The following is a 27,738-nucleotide window of genomic DNA, read 5'->3' as shown; positions in this document are numbered from 1 at the left end:
AGCCCTTATTAGACCGGTAGTTTTTATAGTTAAAGTCGAAAGACTTATGGATTTGACGATGCTCACGGAGGAAATGACCGCCCTTGCGGGAGCAAAAACTGAAATAACGGCGTCTTCTTTTGCGCCCAAAATTGGAATTAACGTCCTCTCTAGTTCGGTATGGGAAAGCAGAGAGATCGGACGCTTGTATGTTTTCGCGATGCGTTGGATCGAAGGATCGGTAGTTTTCGCTTTGATTTAATATACGCGAGTGCCTCTAGTTGAAGTTCCTATAAGCAAGAGTGACTAACGAAGATATTGTACCCTGCGGATCGGAATGAGTGATATTTTGAGCTAATTGTGATGAAAAGTGCGATTCCGAACCAAGCTATTTCAGCTTTTTCCTTTGTCGGTTATGCATGTCTGTGTATTCGAGCAATGATATTGCCCGCTCAGCTGTGTGCTCAGCGCAAGAATAATTCCGTTTCGGTAGTTCGTATAATAATGTGTATCAAATGCAAAGTGCATGTGTGTTAGTGAAGCAGTTGGAGCTTGTTAATTTTTTGCAGGCACATAGCTTCGTGCTTTCTGTGTGTGCATTTCGCTGCTGCGCTACTTGCCGTTGAAGCCGCTAACGAATAAACCGTATCATCGCCGTTCGTGTTTTCGTGTTTTTGCTTGCTAGTGGTGGGAATAAGAGACCATCATGCTATGCAAACAATCTGTACATAGTGTACGGGTACCATGATCCCCATTAGTAAGGTCTGATATGTAGAGTGGTCAGAGGACGCTCCAACGAGTGCTTAGATAAGTAGTGGTTTGGCTGTTTGTTTTTTAGGCTGAAGACTGATGTGGGGCGATGTCTTTCTTGTGTGCTGTCCGTTTTAAAGCTTACACAGTCGCAGACTTTGCAGGCCCATCGGGATATAGTTTATTAATTAGTATATGATTGCGATACATAAACAAGTGAAGAATCATTGCCACTATAATAGATATTCTTTATATTGTATTGTATTGTATATAGTATTGTATATTATTGTATATTCATATTACTCATTATTTAATACATTTACATATACATCATTAAAAGGGAGGGAAGGGAGCGGGTATCGAATGAATCGAAGACTGGATGAGGGATGTGGTAACCAGCCCAAGTCATATAAGGTCGGAGAGGATTTTGACGCGCCCTTCTAGCACACAAATCATCACGCAAGATAAGTTTGCACGGCGAAGTTATGTATCTAGAAACCGGAAGTCTATGCTGGAAGGAGTGTCTTATATTCCCGTGGAATCATATAAGCGACATTGCTTATAGATCCACCCAACCCCTTTTGGTCCTTCACGAACAGCATTGACATGAAAGTTACTGGGTAGATAAATTCGATACTGCAGTAATACTACTTGCATACAATGGGAAACCCTTGAGGTGATGGTGGCTAACCCCATACACACATACATACAAAATTGGAATTAACGTCCTCTCTTTTTACGACCGATTTTTTACGTCTTCCAATAGTGGACGTAAAACGAGATTTGAGTGTATATGAATTACGAGCAGCAGACACTAGTTGGGGAAATTACCATCGGACATCTGGTGAAAGTCGGTAAGTTACGGTATACCGTACAGGAAAGGAAAACGGTTCTATTTGACAACACCACGGGCACCCAGAACAGAGGGCCCCAACGTGCAAGATGGCTAAACTTGGTCCTGCGACTTGCGCCTTCTGAGACGCATGTAGGCAACGAGTAACGAAAGATTGAGTTGACTGCAGCCGACTAGTTGAAACAGCACGAGCCATCCCAGGTCTATGCTACTGATGACGCCAACGATGTTCGTACAATTAGTCCCGTAAATTTTCCGATGCTCTAAGCAATTGGTAGCAGAAATTTCTGCTTCAAAGTGTAGAACAAATTTTCTTCGGGGGAGACCGCCTACCACCCCCCGTCGCTACGCCCATGTGTCTGGACCTTAAGACCTTCTTTATCGGCACACTTCGTGGCCGGCTGTTCGAGTACAGGAAAGTTACTCTACTGGCAGCACCGGCTAGCCAAGATTTGAACATACGACGACTGGTTTGTTAGACTAGACTTGAAAAGAATTTTTCTGCCATTAACTCTCAAACTTAACTCTGCTATTAAAGTCAAAATTGGGGTCAGTCCCGGTGTAGTGGTTATCATTCACGCCTCGCACAACGAGGACCCGGATTTAAATCCCAACCCTGCAGAAGTCACGAATGACCTAAGCTGATAAAGTGTCTATGAGCTAAAAATAAGTCAAAATTCTTCTAAAACTCCCAGAATTTATTTTATTCTACTAACCATTATGAATAATAAGAAAATGAACAGAGGAAACTGAAAAATGCAGAATCAAGAATGAAATGAAATGAAGAATGAAGAATGAAGAATCAAGAATGTGAAATGAAGAATGAAGAATGAAGAATGAAGAATGAAGAATGAAGAATGAAGAATGAAGAATGAAGAATGAAGAATGAAGAATGAGGAATGAAGAATGAAGAATGAAGAATGAAGAATGAAGAATGAAGAATGAAGAATGAAGAATGAAGAATGAAGAATGAAGAATGAAGAATGAAGAATGACGAATGAAGAATGAAGAATGAAGAATTAATAATGAAGGTACTAGAATAAAGTAGAAACCAAAACTTTTTAGCCATAGTGCACAACGGAAATGCATATCAGTAATTAGGGCCATTGCAAATTATTTTTAAAGTTTTTGTCAACTTCCTCCCTCCTGTGAAATTAGTTTGAAAAAATTCGTGAAAAGTCGAATGATATAAAAGTCAATAAAACGAAAAGTCGAAAAGCAGAAATGTTGCGAAGTCGAACAGTCAAAAAGTTGAAAATTTGACAAGTTGAAGCCACAGAGTCGGAAAGTCGAAAAGTCGCAAGGTCGAAAGGCTCAAAAGTCTAAAAGTCAAAAGATTGCAGAAAAGTCTAAAAGCCGAAAAGTCGAAAATTTGAAAAGTGGATGGGTCGAAAGTCGAAAAGTGGAAAATCGGGAAGTCGAAGCGCAAAAAAATCGAAAAGTAGAAATGATGAAATTTAAAAAATTCGAAAAAGTCGACAAGTCGAAAAGTCACAAAATTGACAAGTCCAAATGTCGAATGGTTGAAACATCGGAAAGTCGAAAAATCGAAGCGGCTAATTTAATAATAATAGTTGACATGTCGAAAAGTCAAGAAATCGAAAAGTTGAAAAGTCTACAAGTCGAATGAACGAAAACTCAAAAGATTGAAAAGTTGAACAGAAAAAATGTTAAAAAGTAGAAAAGTCGACAATTTGGGAAGTACAAAGGAAGTAGAAAAGTCGAAAGTCACAGAGTCGGAAAGTCGAAAAATCGAAAGGCTCAAAAATGGTGAAGTTAAAAAATCAAAAAGTCAAAAAGTTAAAAAGCTGGCAAAGTTGAATGGACAAAAGTCCCAATCAAAAAATCGAAAGTCGTAGAGTCGGAAAGTCGAATGGTCGACAGTTTGAAACGTTGAAAAGTTGAAAAATCGAAGCCGAAACCTCAAAGTCAATAAAGAGAAAAAAAAAAAAACTCAAAGTCAAGTAGCCGAAAAGACGAAAAGCCAAAAAAAAATCGTTGAAAAATCGAAAAGTCTTAATGTCGAAAAGAAAAAATTTGAAAAGTTGAGTGGACGAAAAGACCAAATGTCTTGAAGCCGAAAAGTCAAAGAGCCTGCAAATCAAAAAGTTAAAAAGTCGGACACTCGAAAAGTCAAAAAATTGATAAGTAAAAATGTTGAAAAGTCAAAATATCGAAAATTCAACAAGTCCAAACGTTGAACAATTGAGAATTACAATGGTCGAAAAGTTGAAAAGTCGAAAAATTGAAAGGCGTTGAGTCGAAATATCGTAAGGTCGCAAAGTTGAAAAGCTGCTAAATCGAATGTGTCGAAGGGACTAAAAATTGAAAAATGCAGACGTCGGAAAGTCGAAAAGTCGGAAAGTAAAAAAAATCGAAATTTCAACAAATCAAAAAGTGGAAAAGTCGAAAAATTGAGCAGTCGAATGGTTGAAAAGTTGAAAAGTCGAAAAATCGAAAAGTTGAAATGACGAAAAATGAAAAGTAAAAATGATGAAAAATCGAAAAAAAAAAAATCGAAAAAAGTAAAAGTAATAAAAATCGAAAAGCAGAAATGTTGAAATAATGAAAAGTCGAAAAATCGACAAGTTGAAAAGTCGCAAGTCGTAAAGACGAAAAGTCGAAAGGTTGAAAAGCCGTTAAGACTAATAGTCGAAACGTCTACAAGACAAAAAGTTGAAAAGTCTAAAAATCGAAAGTCACAGACTCGGAAAATCGAAAAGTCGAAGGGTCGAAAAGCTGAAAAGTCAAAATGTTGAAAAGTTGAAAGTCTAAAGATTAAAGAAAACGTTGAAGAAACGTAAAAAAATCGAAAAGTCGAAAAGTAGAAATGTTAAAAAGTCAAAAATTTTACAAGTCGAAGAGTCGAAAAATTGACAAGCCTAAATGTCGAATGGTTGAAAAATCGAAAAGTCGAATAATCGAAACGACGAAAAGTTAAAATGCCGAAAGGAAAAAGTCTAGCCAGAAAGTCGAAAAGTCGATAAGTCGAATGCTCGAAATATCGAAAAAACGAAATGCACATAAGTCGGAAAGCCAACCAGTCGGGAAGCCAAACAATTGCGAATTCGACAAGTCGAAAAAGTTGAGCAGTAGAAAGATCGAATGATCGAAAAGTCGTAAACTTGAAGTTGAAAGATCGAGAAATAGAAAAGTCGAACAATCGAAAAACCGAAAAGTCGAAAACTCGAAAAGTCGAATGGTCGAAATGTCGAAAACTCGAAATGTAGATAAGTCGAAAAGTGTAAAAGTCGAAAAAGCTAAGGAGTCGAGAGATCTAATGGTCGAAAAGTCGTAAAGTCGAAAGATTGAAATGTGGAAAAGTCGAAAGGACGTAAGGTTGAAAAGCCGAAAAGTTGAAAATTCAAAAATTCTCATTTTAAAGACGAAAAACCGAAAAGCCGAAAAGTGACTGTTAATGTTAATGAAATCGTACTCCTAGCCCCGCAATTGGACAATGCCTTTTAAAAACTGACTCGTGAAGTCGGAAAAAACAAGCTCAAGTTTTGAAAACGGAACGTAGCACCAAGGCTTTGCTTTGCTGTACTCTCGATGGAATTCCTTTTTAAAGTATGTAAAATAGCACATTTCATCCCATGCATTTTCGTACCTGTTTCAGTTTCAACAGGAAATCTCTATAATCTATAGTAAGCAGTTGTTGTAGGATACTTTTGTAACACAATTCATGGTCCTAAACATTCTAAATTATATTTAATTCAAAATACTAGGTAGAAGGTACTAGCCCAAGTACTCTTGGCTCGGGAGTTGGGCTAATACTTTTTACTAGATCCATAACTGGTAAATGTTACCCTTGAATAAATAATGCGCTCAAACTTGGTCGCTGTAGTTTTCGCTCAGTGAAATTGAAAAATTATAAAGTCCTTAAATCATAAAATCATTAATTCGTAAAATCCGTAATGAACAAAGTCCCAGAACAGTCAAGTTGAAAATCCTGGCTTGAATACAGAATAATTCTTTTTAGTAATATTATCAGTTGATAATTATTGGACATACTGACATACCGGGTCTCGAATTCGAAACAATCCAATAGCCGGTATTCTAGGTTGATGAAAAGAAAAATCAATCTGAGCAAGTTTGGGTGAATGTAAACCATTACCCGTGTACGCGATATTGTTTAAATTCCTTCTCGAGAAAAAAAAGAGTAAACTGTGAAATACGCGCAAGGCTATCCGAGTAATGACTGTGGACCTTGATTGACCGAGAATCTGACCGCAATTCAACAGGTAGCAAACGGTCAGATCGCTCCCGTTACGGCTTAAAGAGGGGGAGGGAGGCGGGTGTAGTCTGTTATATTGGTCTCACGTCTCACGAAAAGAATCTGTTCGGCACCTCAATACCGGGGTGGAAAATATTACTGTGATGCGGTGGTGGTTTGCTGGAGATGTGAGAAACAATAAATATTAAGTTTAGGAATTCAATTTCCACCAATATAACGGGCTTAAGCTTTCGTTTCTAAACTAATGTGAGTCTGATGTAAAATGTGAACGTTCCAGTAAAAAAAGTTTTTAAATTAAATGACGTACCAAAAAGTATGGTTTGCAGAATTCTTTTGTCTTCCAACAAAGCATCCCCCTGGGTGCAATGACCTTTAATATCCTGCCAAAAGTCGGCATCGTTCGAACTTGTGAATTGCTTGGATGTAATCAATTTTGCATACACCTTAATTATGGGGTCACTTTAGGCGGGAAGCGGCAGATGCAACGTCTCTCGCAGGCACGCTCGACCCCAGGCAGGCCGGCAGCCCGGCAGCCGATGATGATTGCAAACATGGAGAATTTCAATTTCGTTCATCATCGTTCCGATTTGGACCGGATTTGGACTGTGAATATAAATTCAACTAACCTGGCAGGGTAATGTTCGGCTTGTAATCGCTGGACGACTCGACACTGGTGTTCAAGCTGGAACTGCCACTGTTGCTGCCGTGGTGATGATTTGTACTTGCACTGTAAGTATTGAGGGAACTCTTGCCGGTGCTGGCGCTGAACCGCGCCGGAAAGTGGCTGAAGGCGGGCTGCTCGAGAAACCGGTGCAAAGGTGGAGGTCGCAGTTGAGGCATATCTGTAAGAACGAGGAAAGCGAAAATTGGATTTCAGACGGGGGTATAGTTTACCGAAAATGAAGCCCGATTGTTATCATCGGTGGTAGCAATTTCCGTCGTAATTCTTCCATTTCGATTTCGAACAGTGTTGTGTGAGTGGAATAGTAAAATTTGTAAATTTCAGAGTAATTAATTAAAGTATTTTGAATGGATTTGTGATCCCTTCTATAAGATTTCTATAGAATGAAACGGATAGTTGTACACTTTAACAACTTAGTTTACTCTCATGCTATTATCTTGAACTAAGTTCAACATTTAAGTAACTGGTGATTGGGTGAATTAACTTATCACAACATACCACAAGTTCCCTTTCTGCATCCATGATTACCACGACTTTTAAATGAATGAAAATTCAAAACAAACTTGCAAGCTGTGTTGACATTTTCTATTGGAAAATGAGGAAAACACTGTTATCCTTGATGTTCTTATAGTTTGACTACCCAAAAGCAGTTGGGCTTAAATTGAAATCAATATAAAACACGTGCCCCACCCAAGAGATGCTAGTAGGGATAGAAAAATTTCCAGTTTGTTCCTGTGATTTCTGACGGATTCTAGCCATATTTTCGGCTATGTCGATACGTCACCAACACGGCCGGCTGACTTAAAAAGAACAGCTACCAAATTAGGTATATTCATTTCCCACTGGTCCCTTTTTAGATCCCTCCTAAACTTCCTCCAGAAAGAAAACACATCACTTCGGGTGCGATAATTACTCATCCAGCACATATAATTAACGCCGAAAATCAATTTTACATAATAGAAAAAAAGACGGCCCACAAACGAACAGTTTGAAACCTTTGCTGTTCCGCTTTTCTTTTCCCTATAGCATGCAGGTATCGGATACGGTCTCCCGTGATGAAGCGGGCGTTCTGTTTTGACAGAATGATTAGGTTATTAGGAGCACTTATCTGACACCTTCTTGCTACGAGTCGACGCCGGGTCGCGTCGAATCCACCAATGCATTCCGTTCGTGTGTCGGTCGAATTCACGCTGCAGGCAGTGAAAAATTGCACATCGTCAGAATGGCCACCGATATGCATTCATTCATGACCCACAAATTTCGAACCAACCAAGCAACCAACCAATAACAGGCGTATCGTTACGGGCCATACATGCATTAACCTCTCGTTCGCTGTAAAGAACTGCCATCGGCTGTTGCGTTGGCATGAGCGCGGCGACGTCACTATCCGGGCTCAGTCGAGTCCTATACACGCGCGGTTCTACCTGCAGCACAGAAATGGAACGGAAATGCCATTTTTTCCGGTCCTTTAATACCGGAGTCGGTGCCGGTTCGGATCAAGAGGACACAGGAAGCTGCTGTCGTAGTTCCCGTGTGTGTGGTGTGGTTTACCCACGTGTGTACGGCGACAATCCGCGAATCAGCGTCACTGCGGTCGGTGGTGGCGATGTTTTGGCTGTAGCTTTTCCGTTGTTTTTGGTGGCAAGCCACATTTGTTAACTGATATTTCGACGAAGGAGTTTTCGATGGTAGGAAATCCGTGGAATAAAAGTACGCTTGTTTTTATTATCCATACCGAATAAAACATGTTCCTCTAAATAGCTAGACAGTATCCTTAGCGATTAAAAAACCAACAGTAATGGTTCAATACTTTCACATTTGGTTAATAAATGTATAAATTATAGTTTATTTTCTAATAGTGCATGGTGCTGACCATACTTTGGAACGAACCATTTAAAAACCATTTTACACCCCCCGGAGAATTCGGATTCCAGCAGCAGCAAATCACATCGGAAAATGACTCTCCCGCTGGAAGTGAAACATCAGAGAACCATCAGCCTAATGCCACACTCTTCCACCAACAAAAGGCCAAGGGGTGATTTCGGTTAAATATGCAACCATTTAATTTACACTCCCGGAACAGCAGCAGAGAAGAAGATCCTACCTGAAATGCTGCGCTACCGGTCGTTACTATCCCCGGTGGGCAGACTGTCAAAAAGCTTTTCTGGTCCTGATGGGACATAAACGTAGTTTTAGAAAGGATAAAAATTTGAAAACTGAGCCAAAGTCGTACATGTGTGCCTCGGTGTTTCTCGTGCACTGTAGTTCTGTACTGAGTCCTAATGGAGCAGTGCACATGGGGACACATGTGACCTGTGCGTACAGTTCGTATGTAGGCTGCAACCGGAGATAGGCTGCTGCCTAAAAAGGCAACGCAAAATGTTATCGTCCTCATCAACTGATATAAATAATTCGAAAACAAAACGATGCTTCCGCAATTTCGGCTCATGAAGCTGTCTGCTGTCGTTTGGTTTGCTAATGACAAGAGTCGTCTGTTTGTCGTTCGGATGACGACGCGGACATTCAACGCAGCCAGGGCATCCTAGGCCCCGGTATGTTGGATGGTTCCTAACGATACAGTAGCTACCAATTTCGGCTATTTCTTCTGGCTGCCTAATGGCATTATCATAGAGTCCCTGTGACAGAAAACGACAACAAAGAGCCAATTACATGTAGGTTTTTCTTGGGTTGACTGTGTGGCGCAATGCGCACCACTTGGAATGTTAAAATAAATGGTAGCCATTCAATAGGATGCTAGTTTGCGACCGGCAATTTTCGAATTGGTATCTAGCTTTACTGTGCATCCGGTGGAAAGTTGAACGGACGTCACCTAAAAAGTTTGCTTAAACAAGAGGACATGTGAACATTTTGACGAAGGACTACGACTTTGATTTCTATATTGGAATGAAAAACGGAAAGGGAACATGTACTAACGAAAAGTTGTTTTAGTTTGCACGCTTATAACTCAGTCAACCCTCAATAGATTCTAGAGATATTAGTATTAATCGATTGGAAATTTCTCTAAAAATCCATTATAAAACAATAGAACACATGTTTCCATAACAAACTTTTAAACAATTGAAAAATGTCAGGTATAGCTAGTAGGGTACGGGAGGGTATTACCAGCACGATACTAAATTCGGCATACTTTACATTTGTTTGCTGCGCTTTCCCAAATAAAAACTTTGCCGCTATATAATAATACTGAAACGAATGTAGCACTCATAAGCTTAAATGTGTTATAACTGTTTTCATAAAAATGTAAGTACCTAATTTGCTAAATTTTATTCAATAAACATCGACCACTGTTTTTCCACTGGCACGTAATCAGTCTGAAAAAACAGCAGCAATCGCTTACGCGTATCCGCTCTTGATGATGGTTTGGAAAACACACAATTATGATCACGTTTACTTATTCTAGCAACTAAACAGCTGTGAATATGATGTCACAGAACAATTCTAGAGTACGGGAGGGTATTTTCAGCCCATTAAGCGATTGCTTCTATTTTTTCGGCCTATGGCCTAGATCGAGTAGAAGAATAGGCGGTTTTGACGTTCTTTTAATAAAAAATAGTACATTACTTACAGTCTTGAGAAAATAGTTATAACATATTAAAATTGTATGTCGGCAAAGTATTTTTATTGGCGAAAGAAAAGGCAAATAGGCTGAATTCAGAAGCATGCTGGAAATACCCTCCCGGACTCTACTTCTTTCATCACGGAAGAACACAAAATTCCCCTCTGATATAAAAATATAAATCAATTTTTATTCAATAGCAATCTGCAGCATTTTGCTTTTAATTTCAGCATATGGTGCTTTATTTACACTACTACCAACATGTGATGCAGTTGCGCCTGAAACTCTTCTATCGTGTTGACATAGCTAGTAGTTGAGTGACAACCACTTGCTTCTGGTGCTAATGTATATGTACGATTCAATGATACACTAGCGCCAGCAGCAAGCTGTTGACATTGCAAGACTAGTTATCTTCAATGAGCCGGTATCTAGGCAATACCGACACGTTATCCATCGGTCTCTCGTTTGATCTGTTTTTGAAAGGCATCTAATCCCTGTGCAGGCTATTTCGGCCGGTCGGATTTAAAAAACACAGACACCACTATAGAAAATGGGCCCAATTTAGCCGAAGCGACTTCATCATTTCTAGCGACTATTACTCAAATTCAGTAGCGTTTCATTAAGACCAAAATACACGCCGGTATTCAGTAAATATTATTCTATCAACTGGTATAAAAATCTTGACTGAAGTTTTAGATAAAAATCTTGTCTCGAATGAACACCCATATTCTGTATTTCGAAGGAGTTGAAATATTTCGATCGACTTGGCAAATATTTCGTTCGAGTTGTTTTGTCATATGAAGATCTTTCGTTCGAACCGCTGTTTTTTCGAACGAAATGTCAGTTTCGATCGAAACATAAACTCGTTCTAAATACAGAATAGGGGTGATAGTTCCAACGTTTAACGTTTAACGTTTTCCTGAATATTGTTTCAGCTACCGCTTAATGGGCCCGTACCCTAAATATTTGTTTATTTCCTGAGAGTTTCAAAAATATCTAACTTAAAATGAATTTTTGATGATCTTTTTTGTCTGTTGCATTTATTTCGAGTATAGTCTTTACTACAATGTGTACCGTGATGGAACTGAGTCATCCACTGAATCTAATTCATGTGAGTTATTCGCTGCGTTCTTTTCGTCAGTTTTCGCTTGTGATCTATGATCTTACAAGTGTCTTAGAAGCGAAATTCGGCTCGAAGGTATCGCCGCCGTACGCGATTCAATCTGGTGGACCGCAAGGCAGTAACTTATGACCACTTTTGTTCATTTTATTCTTCAATTTTATGTTGGGGAAGAATAAATGCTTAATGCGAGAAATGTAGATTCAGGTAAACTGAAAATTCTTGATATTAGGCCAAAAATATAGACTTAGCGAAGGTGAGAGTCGAACTCGCAGCTCACAATCTCTAGTTGAGCGTGTTGTTTAACCAATTACACCACTAAGCCGTCTATACTCTGTGGTCTTATATCAAGGTTTTGTTATGACGCATGCCTGATTCTATCATTCATTCGCACATTTATCCAGCGCGAATATATTTTTGTTGACTGTATTTGTTGCAACCGCACAGATTGATAGACATATAGCTATTCGGTTTGCGCTTAGCAACAGTCAGTCGGTAACCGTCCGAGCCAGCGGTTTCAATTTTAATATATGCAGACTGGTTTATGCTGACGATTTTAATCCATTAAGCCCCACACTCTTCCAGCGATCCAGAGATAAACAGCTGAAACTTTCAGGAAACTTTTGTTTTAGATCAACTAATAAAACCGCAGAGATGTACCGTGGACCCCCGTTCGTTTGACCGCTTTCAATCTGAACACTTTTTAGTTTGCACCCTGCTGGTTTGGGTTCAAATGTCATTCTCAACATGACATCATTTGCTTATGCAAACAATGCGCATAAACGCGATTTGTTTGTTCTGATCTAGCGTGTTTAATCTGTTTCACATTGCGTTTTCCCAACGATTATGATAGAAATCCGATCGGAGAATGAAATATTCGCTGCTTCCAACTTCCAACTGAATCAAACCAACAAAACAATAACAAAGAGTAGGGCGACCAGATCACACAAGTTCCAGCATATGTAGAGTGGCCAGTTGTTCAAATTACCACGAACCCCGTTAGTTTGCATGAGGAAATAAAATAAATTTTTATACTTTTAAAGGGCAATTCACATTGAAGGGATTATAAACTAATAGTTTAGGTGATATTAGGACAGTTTTTTTTACTAGTAGGCTTTGTTCTGACGAAGTGTTTTAGAACCAATAATATGTTATTTTTGTCAATTTTTATAGTGTGTTTTAAATAGTGTGTAGAAAAAGATTTCCACACATTTCCGTTCTGACACTACCATAAAATCAACATTCGAGGTGTTAACTATTAATAAGCAAAAAAATTAGCTGCTACTAGCTGTGATGTTCGGAGATATTCAAGTTTTCTGAAAGCATGTTTTCCGGCCTTTTAGGGTATAGCTTAGAAAATGCGCGCACCAGTACAAAGTTCATTCCTGATGTACACTAAATAGTCCTGCTTGTATATGTAAGACACGGTGTTATTATCGATATGAGATACATTAGAGTAGACAAGGAGAATTTAGGACATTGTAAAGGCAATTACTCCCCTCTTCTCATAATAATTTTTTTCCTAATTAGCTCTGTTTCAAGTCAAATTGGCAGTAGAATATGTCCGGTTAAATTTTTGGCTCGACTGAACGAGCCTTCATTTAGTTTATTTAGAGTCGAACATGTTGATACGTGTTTGCAGGACAAACAGATTGCTATTCTGTCATTTACTCATATCCTTTTGCTGTGCATGGCCACTACTAAGCAAAAGAACGCACCGAACTACAAAAAAGAAGATTTCAAAACACTTGAACAAATACAAGATATCCAGCATTGAAAAAAAATCAAATATAGTATGATAGGGTACGGGAGGGTATTTTCAGCCCATTAAGCGGTAGCCTGAACAATATTCAGGAATTACGTTGAAACTATTTTAATTCGAGACAAGATTTTTATATCAGTTGATAGAATAATATTTACTGAATATCGGCGTGTATTTTGGTCTTAATGAAACGCTACTGAATTTGAGTAATAGTCACGAGAAATGATGAAGTCGCTGCGGCCAAATTGGGCCCATTTTATATAGTGGTGTCTGTGTTGTGTAAATCCGGCAGGCCGAAAAAGCCTGCACAGGGATCACTGCTTTTCAAAAACAGATCAAAAGAGAGACCGATGGATAACGTGTCGGTATTGCCTACATGTCGGCTCCTTGAAGATAACTAGTTTTGCAGTGACAACAGCTTGCTGCTGACGCTAGAGTATCATTGAATCGTTCATATACACTGGCACCAGCAGCAAGTGGTTGTCACTCAAATACTAGCTATGTTTCAGGCGCAACTGCCTCACACATTGATAGTACCGTCATCCGGGGATACTTGCAACACCGGGGTTACTTCCAACACTTTGGCGCATCGCACTTTCGACAGCTCTAACGCATTTGTTTGTTAACATAACCATTTGTTCCCAATGCCATTTTAAAGAAGGGATGTTTACCTATTGTTTAGTTAAGTTTAAACCATTACATCATTGTTTTGATTGTTTTTATACGATTGGAAAGTAATTTCACTTTCAGAGTAGGAAAAATGGATGTGCAAAGTTGCGTCAGTTCATTGACATGGAATTATTTTTTATTATTTGGTTCCTGTACACAATAAGTGCATCATATAAGCTAACAAATAGCAACTTTGAGCTTTGTTTTTATTTTGAACTTGGAGAAGAAACGGTAAATTCGTGTTGTTACTTCCAATATGGCGCGGCTTGCAGCACTTGTAAAAATGAAAATTATCGTAATAGACAGTGTGTACAAGTAAGTTTGCATCTGTACGATGTTATTTTGTCTACCACCATCTCCCGAAAAATTAAAATTGTGAAAAATTTCACGTGCCTTGAAACGGCAATTTGGAGTTCGCCGATATGCTGCATTTTCACCGAATATCTTTAAAAAAGCGATAGACGAAATTGGGAAACAAAAAACGCCTCCAGTATCTCTTGTTTTACTACAAATACATTCAAAATATCTCAAAATAGTCATTCGCGGTTTGAAATCAGATATAAAATCATAAGAAATGCAAAATCAGAAAAGTGTTGCAAGTAACCCCGTTTACTGGGTAACTTGCAACACCCCTATTTTCGGTTCATTCTGCAGATTCATTTAGTTTATATTTTTTCTCATAATCATAAATCAAAAGTATTCACCACTATACAAGTTTTGGCTACTTACACTTGGACCTAAACGCTATACTTCGAAAGTTATACTAAGTCAAAGTTCAAAAGTGTTGCAAGTATCCCCGGATGACGGTAGAATTGATTTGTGGTACCATATTCAGAGTTGTTTAGTTTCTAGAATAAGTAAACGCGATCGTAATTGTGTGTTTTCCAAACCATCATCAAGAGTGGATACGCGTAAGCGATTGCTTCTGTTTTTTTAGTCTAATTAGGCTAAGGAATGAGTTAAGCAGTGTCACCTGTTTTAATCAGTTGAATATAAATGAGCCAAAAATGCATTTTTTTATTCATATTTTCAAAATCTTTTGATAAGGACATCATCATGAATCACTTAACCATAGTTTTAATTTTCACAAACACAATTTACTGTGTTTCCGGCTTCTTTCTGATAGCTTTTTCAACAATTTTCGACGATTTTCTCAGTGATTTAATGAAGCAATGATGTCTTTCAATGTTATTTGCTTTGACAGCACTGTTTTGTAGTCGGACCGTGTACGTTGCTATGTTTGCCTCTTTTGTTCTCCCACCATCCTTATGAATAGCGAGTGAGACGTCAAACTCGCAGTTTCCCATAAGAACACTAGAGAATAAAAGAGACGACGAGTACCGTTTGCCGTGCGGTGCAGTAAGTGTATGCCCCGATAAACAATTTAGACAGATGGCATTCTACCGCATCTACCGACCAAAACTATCAAATCTATTAATGCAGATGCCGATTAGTAGGTCGCGGATAGGAACGTGAACTTACTGAATAGGGGGAAAAATTCGAGGGATTTTTTATGGGGGCGTATAAAAATTCACATTTCAGGATTGCTTAAAAAAGCACCTTGAGGGTGAAAATATGTTCGGTCTGATCAAAATTAGTTCCATCGCTCCAACTTTTAAAGCGAAAAATCAAAAGTTTAGCTCAACAATAGTGTCTTCTAATGGTAATAACTTGTAGAACTAAAGGTAACAAGTAGCAAGAAGATGACCCGCTTAGACTGCTTAAAACCGGTTCTTTACCCTACGTGCTAGTGGAAAAACAATGGTTTTGATATTTATTGAATAAAATTTAGCAAATTACTTACATTTTTACGAAAATAGTTATAACACATCAAAGCCTATGAGTGCTACATTCGTTTCAGTATTGTTATATAGCGGCAAAGCTTTTATTTGGGAAAGCGCAGCCAAAAACGGTAATGTATGCCGAATTTAGTAGCGTGCTGGAAATACCCTCCCGTACCTATACTAAACTATAGTGCATCAAAAATAGACTGACAACCAAATAAGATGCCGTCTCCTGATAAAAGTAAGGCAACCATTTTTATCATACATTTCTTCGTAGAGCTTATTGGGCAACTCATGACTCCTCAAATGACTCCTATTCACCGATTTAGCTCAGATTTTCAGTCATGGAGGTTTTCAATGAAGATTAACAGAGAGTGTCACCTCATTTGAAAAATACATGAACCATTCAGTAGTGCGTTAACTTGAAAAAAGTAGGCATTCATTTGATTTAATAGTACTCCTCGCGAAATTCGGTTCCGCTATTGCACCAGCTAAAACGGCCTCATTTCATGATACATCACACAACAGACGGCGTTGCAGCATATGTTGCGACGATGTCGTTGCGGTTACGAGCAGCTCTAATTTTTTTCCCGCTTTCATACTGCCAGGGGCAGAAAGACGGTCGCTTTTCGAGAGAAGAAAAGCTTCTTGAAAACTTTTCCATGCCATTTCGTCCCTTTTTGTGTAATCGAAAATAAATTTGACGTTGCGGTTTGGATGTTTGAAAGGCAAACACAAAACGGCAAACGCTTTACAACAATCGTGCCATGTGTGTAGGCCGTCGTTGCTTATACATGGCTGTAACCAATATGTGTATGAAAAAAAATTTAGGACTACGGTTCTGCAGTAATTAACTTTGTTGTTTGAACAGCTGCACCGATTTGGCGGCGCAAAGTCAAACGCCAATAGAGAAAGTACCAAGAAAGTGTGACATCGACATGTATCTTAATTAATCTCCCGTTGAAAGTGTCAAGTCCTGACATTCAATTAACTGTAAGCCAAGGATTGAGATAAGCGAAAAAAGAGGCCGCCCGTTATCCGGGGAAAACAATCGTTTTTGCGTATGACCTCTTATCAGCCTTCACATGCAAATCCTTCACTCCACATTATTGTCTCAACCAGCGGCAATATGTATTTGTAAGCAGCAAAGCGACAGCACCCCGGGGCTTGTCATGCACACATCCCAGCACCGCGTAGGGACTAATTATGAAAATCTGACAACAGCCCACTGGGTGTTCGTTTATTTTCCCGTAAGCCCGGCGGTAAGTGGGCGGCGTTGGAGAGAGAAATTAAACCGACGGAACTCTGCAGTACGAACGTCAGGGATCTACTGCTCGCTTATGCAACATCTTTTGGGTTACGTAAATTTAATAATTCCGTAAAATTGATGAGAATTATTTGAGCATAAAATAACTCTCACAAATCGAACGTTGGAACTACAATTATAAATAGATAAACTGACCTGTTTTTTCCCGATGATAAAAAAGAAATTAAAAAATAATAGAAGTTTAAAAATAAGCTATCAGTGGTCAACAAATTCCCATCAAAACAGTACCGCCAACGTCTTAACTATGATAACGGAATTCCATCTGAAGGAAGTCAGACAGAGGGAAACCGCCGCAAAAGATGCTTATCTTCTTTAGCTGTGAGCAGGCTCATTAACAACAACGACAACGACGGCTCTGGGTCGGTGGTCGAGCGTTACGGTCAGTCAGCTGATTTGCTCGGTCACACGAATGTGTGATATCTGAATCTGGATGCATGCAAACTTCGGTAGACCGCACGGAAAGTATGTATAGTCACTATATTTCGATCGTGTATTCTTATCTTCATCCGAGCGACACCACTGACCACTGTCGGTCTTAACTGGTACTGTTACCGTGGAACATCGACGATGTTTATTTTCGTCAACCTCAGTCCTAGTGGGGGCAAAAAGATTTCTCACGGTCAATGCGCTGAGCCGGTCGTGAGATGTGAATCGATTTATCAGCTCATCGGGTTAGCATCAGTAATGGGAAATTTTGCGTGTGAAGATAGCTCAACCATCATTATCAGTTCGTTAGATTAATTAGGTGGAAATGTAAATAGAATCAAGTTACTACGAGTTGATACAAGAAATTTGCCGAACGTGAAAAGTAGAGAAACTCAAATAATTGTTGGTTCGAATGATTTCGAAAAATATTATTAATTCTGACCTCTAAAAATAACGTATATTAATGTTATATTTCAAACTACAGTATTACGCAATGATCTTGTTCTTACACTGAATACAGGGGAACTTCGATATAACATACGCTTCAATTTTCAAAATGTACATTATACCGAATGGTACGTAGCTCATAACTTCTGTAGGATAAAGCTATGAGCTGCCAAAACCTTTGCGATAGCAAAACCTTTCATTTGATAGTAAAATTGTGGAAATCTGCTTAGCGGTTCCGGAGAAAGCCTGGAGAATAAATGGACCATGGGGCAGTTCCACTAGATGCTGGACGTGCTGACCGAGAAACTCACCGGGCGAAGGTCAACCATCATTCAAGGAGACTTCAACGCTTGAGCAGTGGGGCAGCAAACATGCTAACGCCTAGTGGTACAGTTTGTTTGTAGGAAGCCTCAGCGAAGCTAGAAGTCGCGCTGTCCATCGAAGGCACCGTTAGTACATTTCGTATGGATGGCCGCGAGTCCATCATTGACGTCACCGGTTACCAACTTACGGTACGGTGTAAGTGGCTAGGCATCTAACGATGAACTGGTAGCAGCGGCTAGAAAGTTAAATATCATGAAGGCACCCGGTCCGGATGGAATCCCTAATGTGACCCAGAAGGCTGCAATACAACCGTTCCCGGACATGTTCAGGACAGTGATGCAATAATGCCTAGAAGATGGTCACTTCCAGGACCAATGGAAGTTCCATTAGCTAGTGCTAATGCCGAAGCCAGGAAAGCTAGCGGAGTAGCAAGGGATCCGGCGTCATATAAACCGATATGTCTGTTGGATACATGCGGAAAACTCCTAGAGAGGATTATGCTGAACAGGCTGACGAGGTACATGGAAGTTGAACACGGTCAGTCGAATATACAGTTCGTGTTCCGGAAAGGGAAGTTCACTGTGGATTCGAACAGTAGTCGAGCGAGCCACGAAGTCGTACAAACAGAAGCGAAGTGGAGATCGTTTTTGTGCCGTTGTAACGATCGACGTAAAAACGCCTTCAACAGTGCTAGCTGGTAGGCCATTGCCGAGTCGAGAATGCAGGTCCTAGCATATCTATGCCGAATTCTGAAGAGTTACTTCCGGAATAGGTTGCGTGTTTATGAGACTACCAACGGCCGTAGGATGATGAGCGCTCCGTAACGGGATGTACAATGCTGTACTGACTTTGAAGCTGCCCAGAGGTGCGGTAATCATCGGCTTAGCGGACGATATCATGTTATTAGTAGCCGGCGAATCACTGGAAGAGTGGTAAATGCTGGTGATAGAGGTGATTGGAATGATCGAGAACTGGTTACAGGGGGCAAAGCTTCAAATTTCCCATCATAAAACAGATGTCCTACTGGTCAGTAATCATAAAGCGGTATAAAGGGATGTTATCACCATTGAAGAGCACATTATTACTCCAACGCTGTCAAGCATCTGGGAGCATATTGATGGCAGGCTTAACTTTAATGCCCACGTCGAGTACACTTATGAGAAGTTAGCGAGCCAATCAACGCATTGACCTGAATTATGCCTACTTGGTACGGGCCTACTAGCAGCACACGAGGGCTACTGGCCAGCGTATTGTCGTCGATACTACGAAATGGAGTCCAGGTCTGGACCGTAGCGCTGCAAACCAGGCGGAAAGCTTAATAGTACCTTTTGACTCATGGCCGTGAGGGTAGCCAGTGCGTAGCAATACAGTAGTCTCGTCACTGAATGTCTTGCGCTCAATCCTGGAGAACAATCTAAGGTTGTGAAACTGGTCCCTATGGGAAAGGACCCTGCAACACACAACTTTGTGCCCTTCAAAATCGGGGTCAAGCAGCAGTTTAAAGATAAAGCGTTACGCTGCGAAACATGGTCGGACAATGTACGTTTTCGTCTGTTCGAAGATTAGGGCATAAAAAACGCTACAAGGATTATGAGAATTTTGTCGAAGGAAGTTTCACCAGGAATGCCGCAGGTGGACACGGTTCCTGCTCAACCAATAGAGGTGGACACATAGGTCAACCTTTTTCGTCATCGTCAACACCGGGCTGTACGCAGCAAAGCAGGATGGAAGCCCCTTCTGGCCCCGATACAATCAATTCGTCAGGCGTTCTTCATGATTCTGCAACCATCAACGAAATAGTATCCTGCCGACAGAGTCATCCCGGCCCTGTATTCGGAGGTTTGGAAGGGGTCTTCCAGCCTGCTATCTCAGGCAAGTACTCGTGCATTTCCAACTTTTCCCGGCCTGATGCTTTTCAAAGTTTCAGTGAAAACACTCCAATGCGGCTGAATCGATCTTACTCGAACGGTTCTTCTTCTAACTTCAATCGACATTCCCGCACTTCTTCGTTAGGACGCACTATGGATAGCATCAAGGAAGTCCCCACGCCTCCCGACCCAGTCGAGCCTTCAGTCGGTTACAGCCATCTTACACGTCCTGGTCCTACGGTCGTGGCTGGTGAGGGGATCTTCCGACTACACTCCCAAGGCGAGTATGGACATCGTGTCGATATCTCTTCGTGTGAGGATTCTTTGCGATCCAGCGTACGAATGCTGTGCTGAATACCATTGCAACGACAAATGACCAGCCAAAACCCCCCAGTGAGCCCTTCTGCATCTTCTACCAGAACGTCCGTGGATTAAAGTCCAAAATCTCCGAAGTGTTCCTGAGTACCTCCGAGTTCTCATATGATGTGTACGTTTTTACTGAGACGTGGCTCAACGATCGCGTCGCCTCTTGTCAATTATTTAGCAACGATTATAATGTCTGCCGGGTTGATCGTGGCGCACATAATAGTTCACGGCATAGAGGTGGAGGAGTTTTAGTTACTGTTGCGCAAAACATCAATGCTTCCCCCGTTCATCTATCCTGCGGACATGCCGTTGAAAATTTATTGGTCAAAATCGCTTTTCACGACAATGTTCCACCGAACAATTGCAGGGATTGCGACCACATTCAATTACATTTGGACACTGTTGTCGAAATCATGAACCGTTCTGACCGTGATGAGATAGTCCTCCATTCTACGCGAGATTTAACGAATCTCGCGTAGAATGGAGTGCAACTACAGATGGTTACCTAATCGCTGATCCACTTTTATCGTACTTTACACCAGCTTGTCGCACGTTACTCGATGGTTTGTCGTTTGGGATAACGTAATACAGTTCGCAACTCCAGGGACCGAGTTCATGGCTTGATTTACACTTTTGAACCTGTCACTACTAGTAGTACTGCCGAAGAAACTCACGAACCTGTTGTCCGACTGGGTCCTGATCATCCTGCTATTTTGTTAACCATCAAGGGTCTTCCCGCTGTTGCTCATTACAACGACGTTGATGTACCTGAATACAGTTGTATTCGTAAAACTAATTTTGACGCCCTCAAAGAGTTCCTCTCCTAGATGGATTGGTTTGATGTATATGCCACTGTGAATGTGAATGTTGACGACGCTGTCACTGCTTTCAATAAAAAATTACGTTGCTGTTTTTCTGAGGTGGTGTCCCCATTTAAACCTCCGAAAAAACCACTGGTCTAATGCGCGGCTGAGGTATCTGAAACGACAACGCTATAAAATGCTTACGAAATACTGTCTGCATAAAAACCAGTTCTCCAAACGCTAATTTGAGGGAGCGAGTCGAGCAAACCGTTGCTACAATCGATTACTGTACAGACGACATCTCAATCAGGCAGAAAGCAACTTACGCAGGCATCCGAAACAGTTTTGGTCTTTTGTAAATTCTAAGCGGAAGGATTATGGTCTACCTACATGTATGAAGTTGGGGGATCTAACCGCTTCTACTGTCGATGAAAAGTGCGAACTTTTTGCTTCGCATTTCGGGAAAATATTCAATTTAACCGCAACACTACATGACCCAGATATTAGCAGCGCTGTTCGCTATGCTCCCACCGACGTAGTTGTTGACGTAGATCAGTGGTGCCCAGGCATAGGCATGGTGCGGGCCAAATCAGATCGCCTATGAATGCCGCGGGCCGCAATAATCTCTGGCCATTCCTGTGCATAACCAAATGTAAAATTGGCGACAACAAAAACCATTTTCTAGGAATCATCATAAGATTTAAATTGGAAAGCATTCAGATTCACAACATGCACGAGGCATAACGATTAAACTGAGGGACTCCTATGTCATAAAAAAAATTCCTCCTTAGTCCACCATCTTTCAAATCAGTCCGCGGGCCGCACGAATTATCTCAAAGGGCCACATGCGGCCCGCGGGCCGCTGTTTGGCCATCACTGACGTAGATGTTTTCGGTATCAACGCCGAGATGGTTATTATGGCACTCGCGAAGTTGAAGCCATCATATATTGCTGGGCCTGACGGCATCCCATCGTGTGTGATGAAAAATCTGTTCCGGTGCCCTAGTTGAACCTCTGCAAGCGATTTTCAATCTTTCACTGCAACGTCGAACATTCCCTACAATCTGGAAGAGCTTGTGTATGACACCGGTATACAAAAGAGGAGACAAAACGGATATTGCCAACTATCGTGGGATAATTTCATTGTCTGCCGGGTCAAAATGCTTTGAGACCATACTGAACCAAGTGATTTTTGAAACATGCAAACACTACATTGCGCCATCTCAGCACGCAAGCGCTCTGTGGAATCGAACCTCTATGAGTTTACTTCCTTCTGTATCAGCCAGATGGATGGGGCATGGGGGTGTCCAAATTGATGCAATATATACGGATATCAAAGCTACTTTTGACACAGTGAACTACGAAATACTCTACGCCAAATTTCGACGTCTCGGCTTCTCGGTTAGACTCTGTGATTGGCTGAAGTCTTACTTAACAAACCGGCGGCTATACGTAAAGATAGGATCGGCTGAATCAACAACATTCAGCCTAAAGTGCGGGGTTCCGCAAGGAAGTACCTTAGGACCACTTTTATTCAAGCTCTTTTCTTCAATGATGCCTCCTAGATTCTACCGAACAGTAATGTATTGATCTATGCGGATGATTTGAAAATTTATCACGTCATCCGCAAGATAGATGATTGTTTCCGTCTACAGGATATGCTCGACAGCTTCACCAGGTGGTTCCGGCTGAATTATCTTATGATTAGTGTAGCAAAGTGCTGTGTGATTTCCTATCGGCGTCTGAAGAATCCTATTCTGTTCAACTACTCTATCGACGGAACTGTTTTGAAACGTGTCGATCAAATCAAGGATCTAGGCGTTCTGTTAGATTACCAACTGTCCTTTAATAGGCACTACTCATCTATTGTGGACAAGGCTAATCGCTAACTTGGTTTCGTTTCGAAAGTTGCTGCTCACTTCACTAACCCACTGAGTCTTCGCGCATTGTACTGTTCTTTAGTAAGATCTATACTCGAATTCGGGTCAAATGTATGGTCGCCCTATGAAGAGATATGGATTTCCCGAATCGAATAAGTGCAGCATAGGTTTGTTCGATACGCGCTACGTAGCGTTCCATGGAAGCATCCGCATGACCCACCTCCTTATAAAGACCGGTGTGCATTGATTGGCATCGAAACATTGGAAGATCGACGGAATGCAAACCAAGCTGTATTCTGTGCAAATTTTACAAGCTGAGATTGACAGTCCCGCACTGCATGTTCAACTTCATATCTACGCAGCACAACGCATTCTAAGGCCCAGACAATGACTGCGACAAACTCCTAGAAACACTGTATATGGCAACAATGACCCTATGATGAGTACGAGTGGACGATCTCAAGAGGCATCGATTTTAACGTGTCCACGAAGACTTTCCGTCAACGAATTTACAAAAGTTTGTGATATTTTACGTTACGATAGATCGTTAAGACCATAAACGATTAGACTAATCTCAAGTTTTTAGTCTTGACCTTGAAATGCGGTCATACATATATATTAATATTTTTTGAAACGATGGTTCTACAATTGATGAAGGGACGGTAGGGGAAAGAAATGAAAATTTTTTGGTGAAGGAGGGGAAGAGCGAAAAGGAAGGGGAGGGGGGTACCTGCTGCACCTTCCAGCATTGGACAAAAGGTAGGAGTCAAAATGACTACTTGTCAAGCATAGCTACCAATACCCCCCCCCCCTTCCTTTCCGCTCTTCCCCTCCTTCGCCAAAAAATTTTCATTTCTTTCCCCTACCGTCCCTTCATCAATTGTAGAACCATCGTTTCAAAAAATATTAATATAAACGATTATAAACGATAAATATTTTTGAGGCGATTCGTGATGAGAAATAAATATACGCATTTCATCGATATAAGTATTTATATACGATAATATCCGATTAAGCGCGACTCGCTCCGTACTGCTATACAATATTGTGCTAAAAATCGTATGTTTTTCAATTATCATCATTATATACGATTGAAAATTAACTCGGGCGCACTTTATTGAGCTTTTTTTTTTTCATGTGTGGACTCATTACTGCGACCAGTATAATAATTGATCTATTGTAATATCGCCCGGGTGTTTGCTGTATGACCTGCACTGCATTTCTTTTTGCTATAATCGCCATTGAGTGAGGCGAAGCTTATTTTAAATTATATGCGTGCTTGCGTGTATTGGGGTTTACCCTTCCTTCAAAAGCTTGATCTACTTTACCCACTTATTACTCGCTGCCAGCACTATCCCATATTATAGCCATCCCTGGCGAGGACTCATTCGTACCTCTGACCAGTACACTTAACTATAGGAGGGACATTTGCACTGTCAAGAGGTTTCAGAGAGGGTAAATATAGAATTCAGCACGAAGGAAGGGGTAAATGGGGGGGCCTGAGAATAAACCCATGCTAAAGTCACTTGACATCGAATGGCTTGATTCTACTAAGATTCGAACCCACGACCACTCGCTTGTCAAAGCAGACTCGGTAACCTTGCGGCTACGGAGCCCCCCATTATTGAGCTTTAGTTACGATTCCGAATTTATTAAGATTTATTTACGATAATTTTCTTACATTGATGTACGATTTGGTGCTAGCTGGGAATTGCGATCAACTCCTAATTCCGATCACTTAACCGGAATTGTCGGTTTTGAGAAAATAGAACCAAAAACCGTAGTCAGTGGGTATACGCAGATGTTGTCCTATGTATTTTTGTGTCAGTTATTAAAAACTGACTTTGGGACAGTCCCAGTGTAGCTTACTACGCAAAAAATCGTGGAAATTCAAAGTTGTTTTGAAAAGCGACATAAAAATTCTTTGTGTAAAGAGGGATTAACTGTAGTTGTTTTCTGAAATTAAATTAAAAATAAAACTTTCCAATTAAATTCTATTATGTATATTTATTCTTGACAGATACGTATTTCGCCTATGACTTGCGGGCTTCATCAGTGTCTGTTTTCGAACAGTTCGAAAACAAAGTCTGCAAGTCGTAGGCGAAATACGTATCTGTCAAGAATAAATATACAAATAGTTGTGTTGTTTACCTAGGCATGCATATTTTGACACACTTTTATTGTTTAGAACATTTGTTTTTGTATGGATTTTATCTCTACGACTAGTATTTCGATCTAATATATCATCCACGTGTCGTATTCCGCACTTCATTTTTTTTTACAGTATCGCTATGGAGGGAGCTATGTAATTGCTTATTATCCGTGCTTAAGTGTTGGTGTTTTCGTTACTCCTTTTTTCTTTTATTCTTCTTACTACTTTTTAACCAATCTGGCACTTTAGAGCCAGGAAGTGCGGAGACTACTTATAATTTTGCTCTTGGACAAGGAGCTTCATTCGCACCTTGAGCAAGTACCACTCTTATAACTTGCCCTAGCAAGAGGCTTCATCGTAACTAAATGCACAATTGAGAAGAAAGAATGTGAAGGGACCTAAGAATAAACCCATGTTAAAGTCACTTAAGGTGAAATTAGTCGTCATCAATTTTGCAAATTTTAAAAGCAGTTCTTTTGTTTGAAACAAAAATTTTGTTCATGAAAATATATTCGCTCTGTTTAGATTTGCAAGAAGGATGCAGTGCAGGCTTGGCATACACTTTTCGCTTCGATTTTGCTCTTTTGATTACTGCTCCTCAGCCAAGCAAAATTTGAAAAAGTGATGTATGGGGCGTTTGTAGAACTTGTTATTATCTACAATATTGCTGAAGTAAGCATTACTGTGCATTTTTGTACTAAGAGCGCTCTTTTTGCTACCAACGGCATTGATGCCCTACAGCGCCGTAAATACTAAAGATAAAACTTCACTTTTTTCAGCAATATTATAGATAATTACTAGCTCTACAAATGCCCCATACACCACTTTTTCAAATTCTGCTTGACTGAGGAGCAGTAATCAAAAGAGCAAAATTAAAGCGAAAAGTGTATGCCAAGCCTGATGCAGTGAATACATTTCTATAAACAGAACCCCGCTTTTAGGCCCAAAAACTGCTTCCTAAATTGGGCTCACTGACGAAAAGTTAATGACTGCTAGTTTCCCGTTAACATCAAATGATCTGATTCTACTAAGATTAGAGCCCACAACTACTTGCTTGTCAAGGCAGGCTCGGTAGCCTTGCGGCTACAGGGCCCCCAACATTTTTTACAATTAGGGTTTGTTAGTGAAACGAAACAATATAAATAAAATTTAAACACCACTGGCTTTTTTTAGTGCTGTATGTTTGAATATTGCCTGAAAATCATTTCAGATAGGAAAATCTCTGTCAAAATAATTTGGGCCTTACTGTTTGTTTAATTAAAACTGTCCAAAAATCAACGAATTTGGTTCCATTTCATTATAATTCTAAAAGTAGAACGAACATAGCAGAAAAATACATGTTTCTTCGTTCGAGAAAAGTTTCATTGATTTCATAACTCACTTTTTGAATGCTCAAATACATAAATTGTGTTATTTTTAATCTAATGATAATAATGGCCTTTAACGCAAGCTGGAGGAAAGGACTTATTCGGGGGACTGCTGTATCATATAAATTGAGTAAAGTTGAAGACTTGCTACTTTGGCATTGTTCAGCTATACGTAACAAACATCTCCAAAGAGAAGAACTGAGAAGTCATTTCGGGTCATCATCAGGGTAATTATACCCAAATCATAACACAACAATGAAGCAGCATTTGTATTGAAAGCTTCTTTATGTTGCACAACATAAGATCACCGTTCATTGATCAGCTCTTATCATGCCATATGTTTGTGCATCATGCACCAAACAGAAGAAAAAAATCTTTTTGATGCAATTCATGTGGGCATACACGCAAACCCGCGTGTGCCTTGTTCTACCGTTCTGGTTTTCTTTTTTCTCGATATTTGGGACTTTTACGACAAATGTTATGAAATTTGCAAGAAACTTAATTTAAGTTTGTTTGTCTAAAATAAATAATTTAATTATTGAACATCCATGCATCTAAGTTTTCGTCGTCGTCGATATCGGATTGCAGTCAGGCAGCTAAAGCCCGCAGATGCAAAACTAGCAAACGACAGCATTTGGAGGAAACAATGGAAAACATTAGAAATAAACGATACTCACTTGTTTTCGAGCGAGGTTCCCGCGGTCCATCCACGGTTACTTTTATCGCCTTTCCGTAGGTTGTCACTTGGGGAGGTGTCGTGGAGACAGTTATTGTCAGCGTAAAGCTTTTCCCTGTTGGAGACGAAACAAAAACATATGAATTAAAATTTGTTTTGAATTTAGTGTTTTGAAAAGTTCATATAAATATTTAAATATTCAAAATTGCATATTCGCTTCAGGAGTGTAGAAGAAAAACGAGGCTCCGGCATCATTCAATGCCACTTTTGGGTGTATCATAAAAATACTGCAAAAAGGAGCGTGCTTCGGAATGGAATCCACTCCCAAAAAAATCTAGAGTTCATTAAATTGTTCCACTAACCCGTTAACTTTCTTCGCCTGGTTCGATTGTTGTGGTTCCGGCTGCAGGACAGAAGTCACCGACTTTATTCACCCGCCTCACGTTGCCCACAAAAGGAACTAACCGCATCGAACTAAAAACCAAATGTTTCTGCGGGTCGATTTCATAGCTAATTGATTTCTGGGGGCCATTCTTTGCTCTTAGATGTTTGCACAGACTTGAGAAAATGCTGACAGGCATTATGGAAGCCAAATTTTATAGCAACTCTGCGTGATGCCGTGGTTAATGGTAGGGGTGGTTGGTGGTGTTGGTGGTTACGAAGGACCCGACTTCTACCGCAAACTTTGA

General features: G+C 40.2%; 1 protein-coding gene across 1 annotated transcript in view; it reads right to left on the bottom strand.

The window, feature by feature from the left end:
* The window catches only part of LOC128745115 (protein lozenge), an 86,040-nt gene that overhangs the window by 25,622 nt on the left and 32,680 nt on the right, over positions 1–27,738 (bottom strand). The window contains exons 3-4 of the mRNA XM_053842107.1: positions 27,051–27,164; positions 6,446–6,661 (exon numbers count right to left, since the gene is read on the bottom strand). Coding sequence (XP_053698082.1) covers positions 6,446–6,661; positions 27,051–27,164 — 330 coding nt within the window. The remainder of the gene's footprint in view (positions 1–6,445; positions 6,662–27,050; positions 27,165–27,738) is intronic.

The sequence above is a fragment of the Sabethes cyaneus genome, chromosome 1 (assembly GCF_943734655.1).
Source record: "Sabethes cyaneus chromosome 1, idSabCyanKW18_F2, whole genome shotgun sequence".
NCBI lineage: Eukaryota > Metazoa > Arthropoda > Insecta > Diptera > Culicidae > Sabethes > Sabethes cyaneus.
This window is presented reverse-complemented; position numbering and strand designations above follow the sequence as displayed.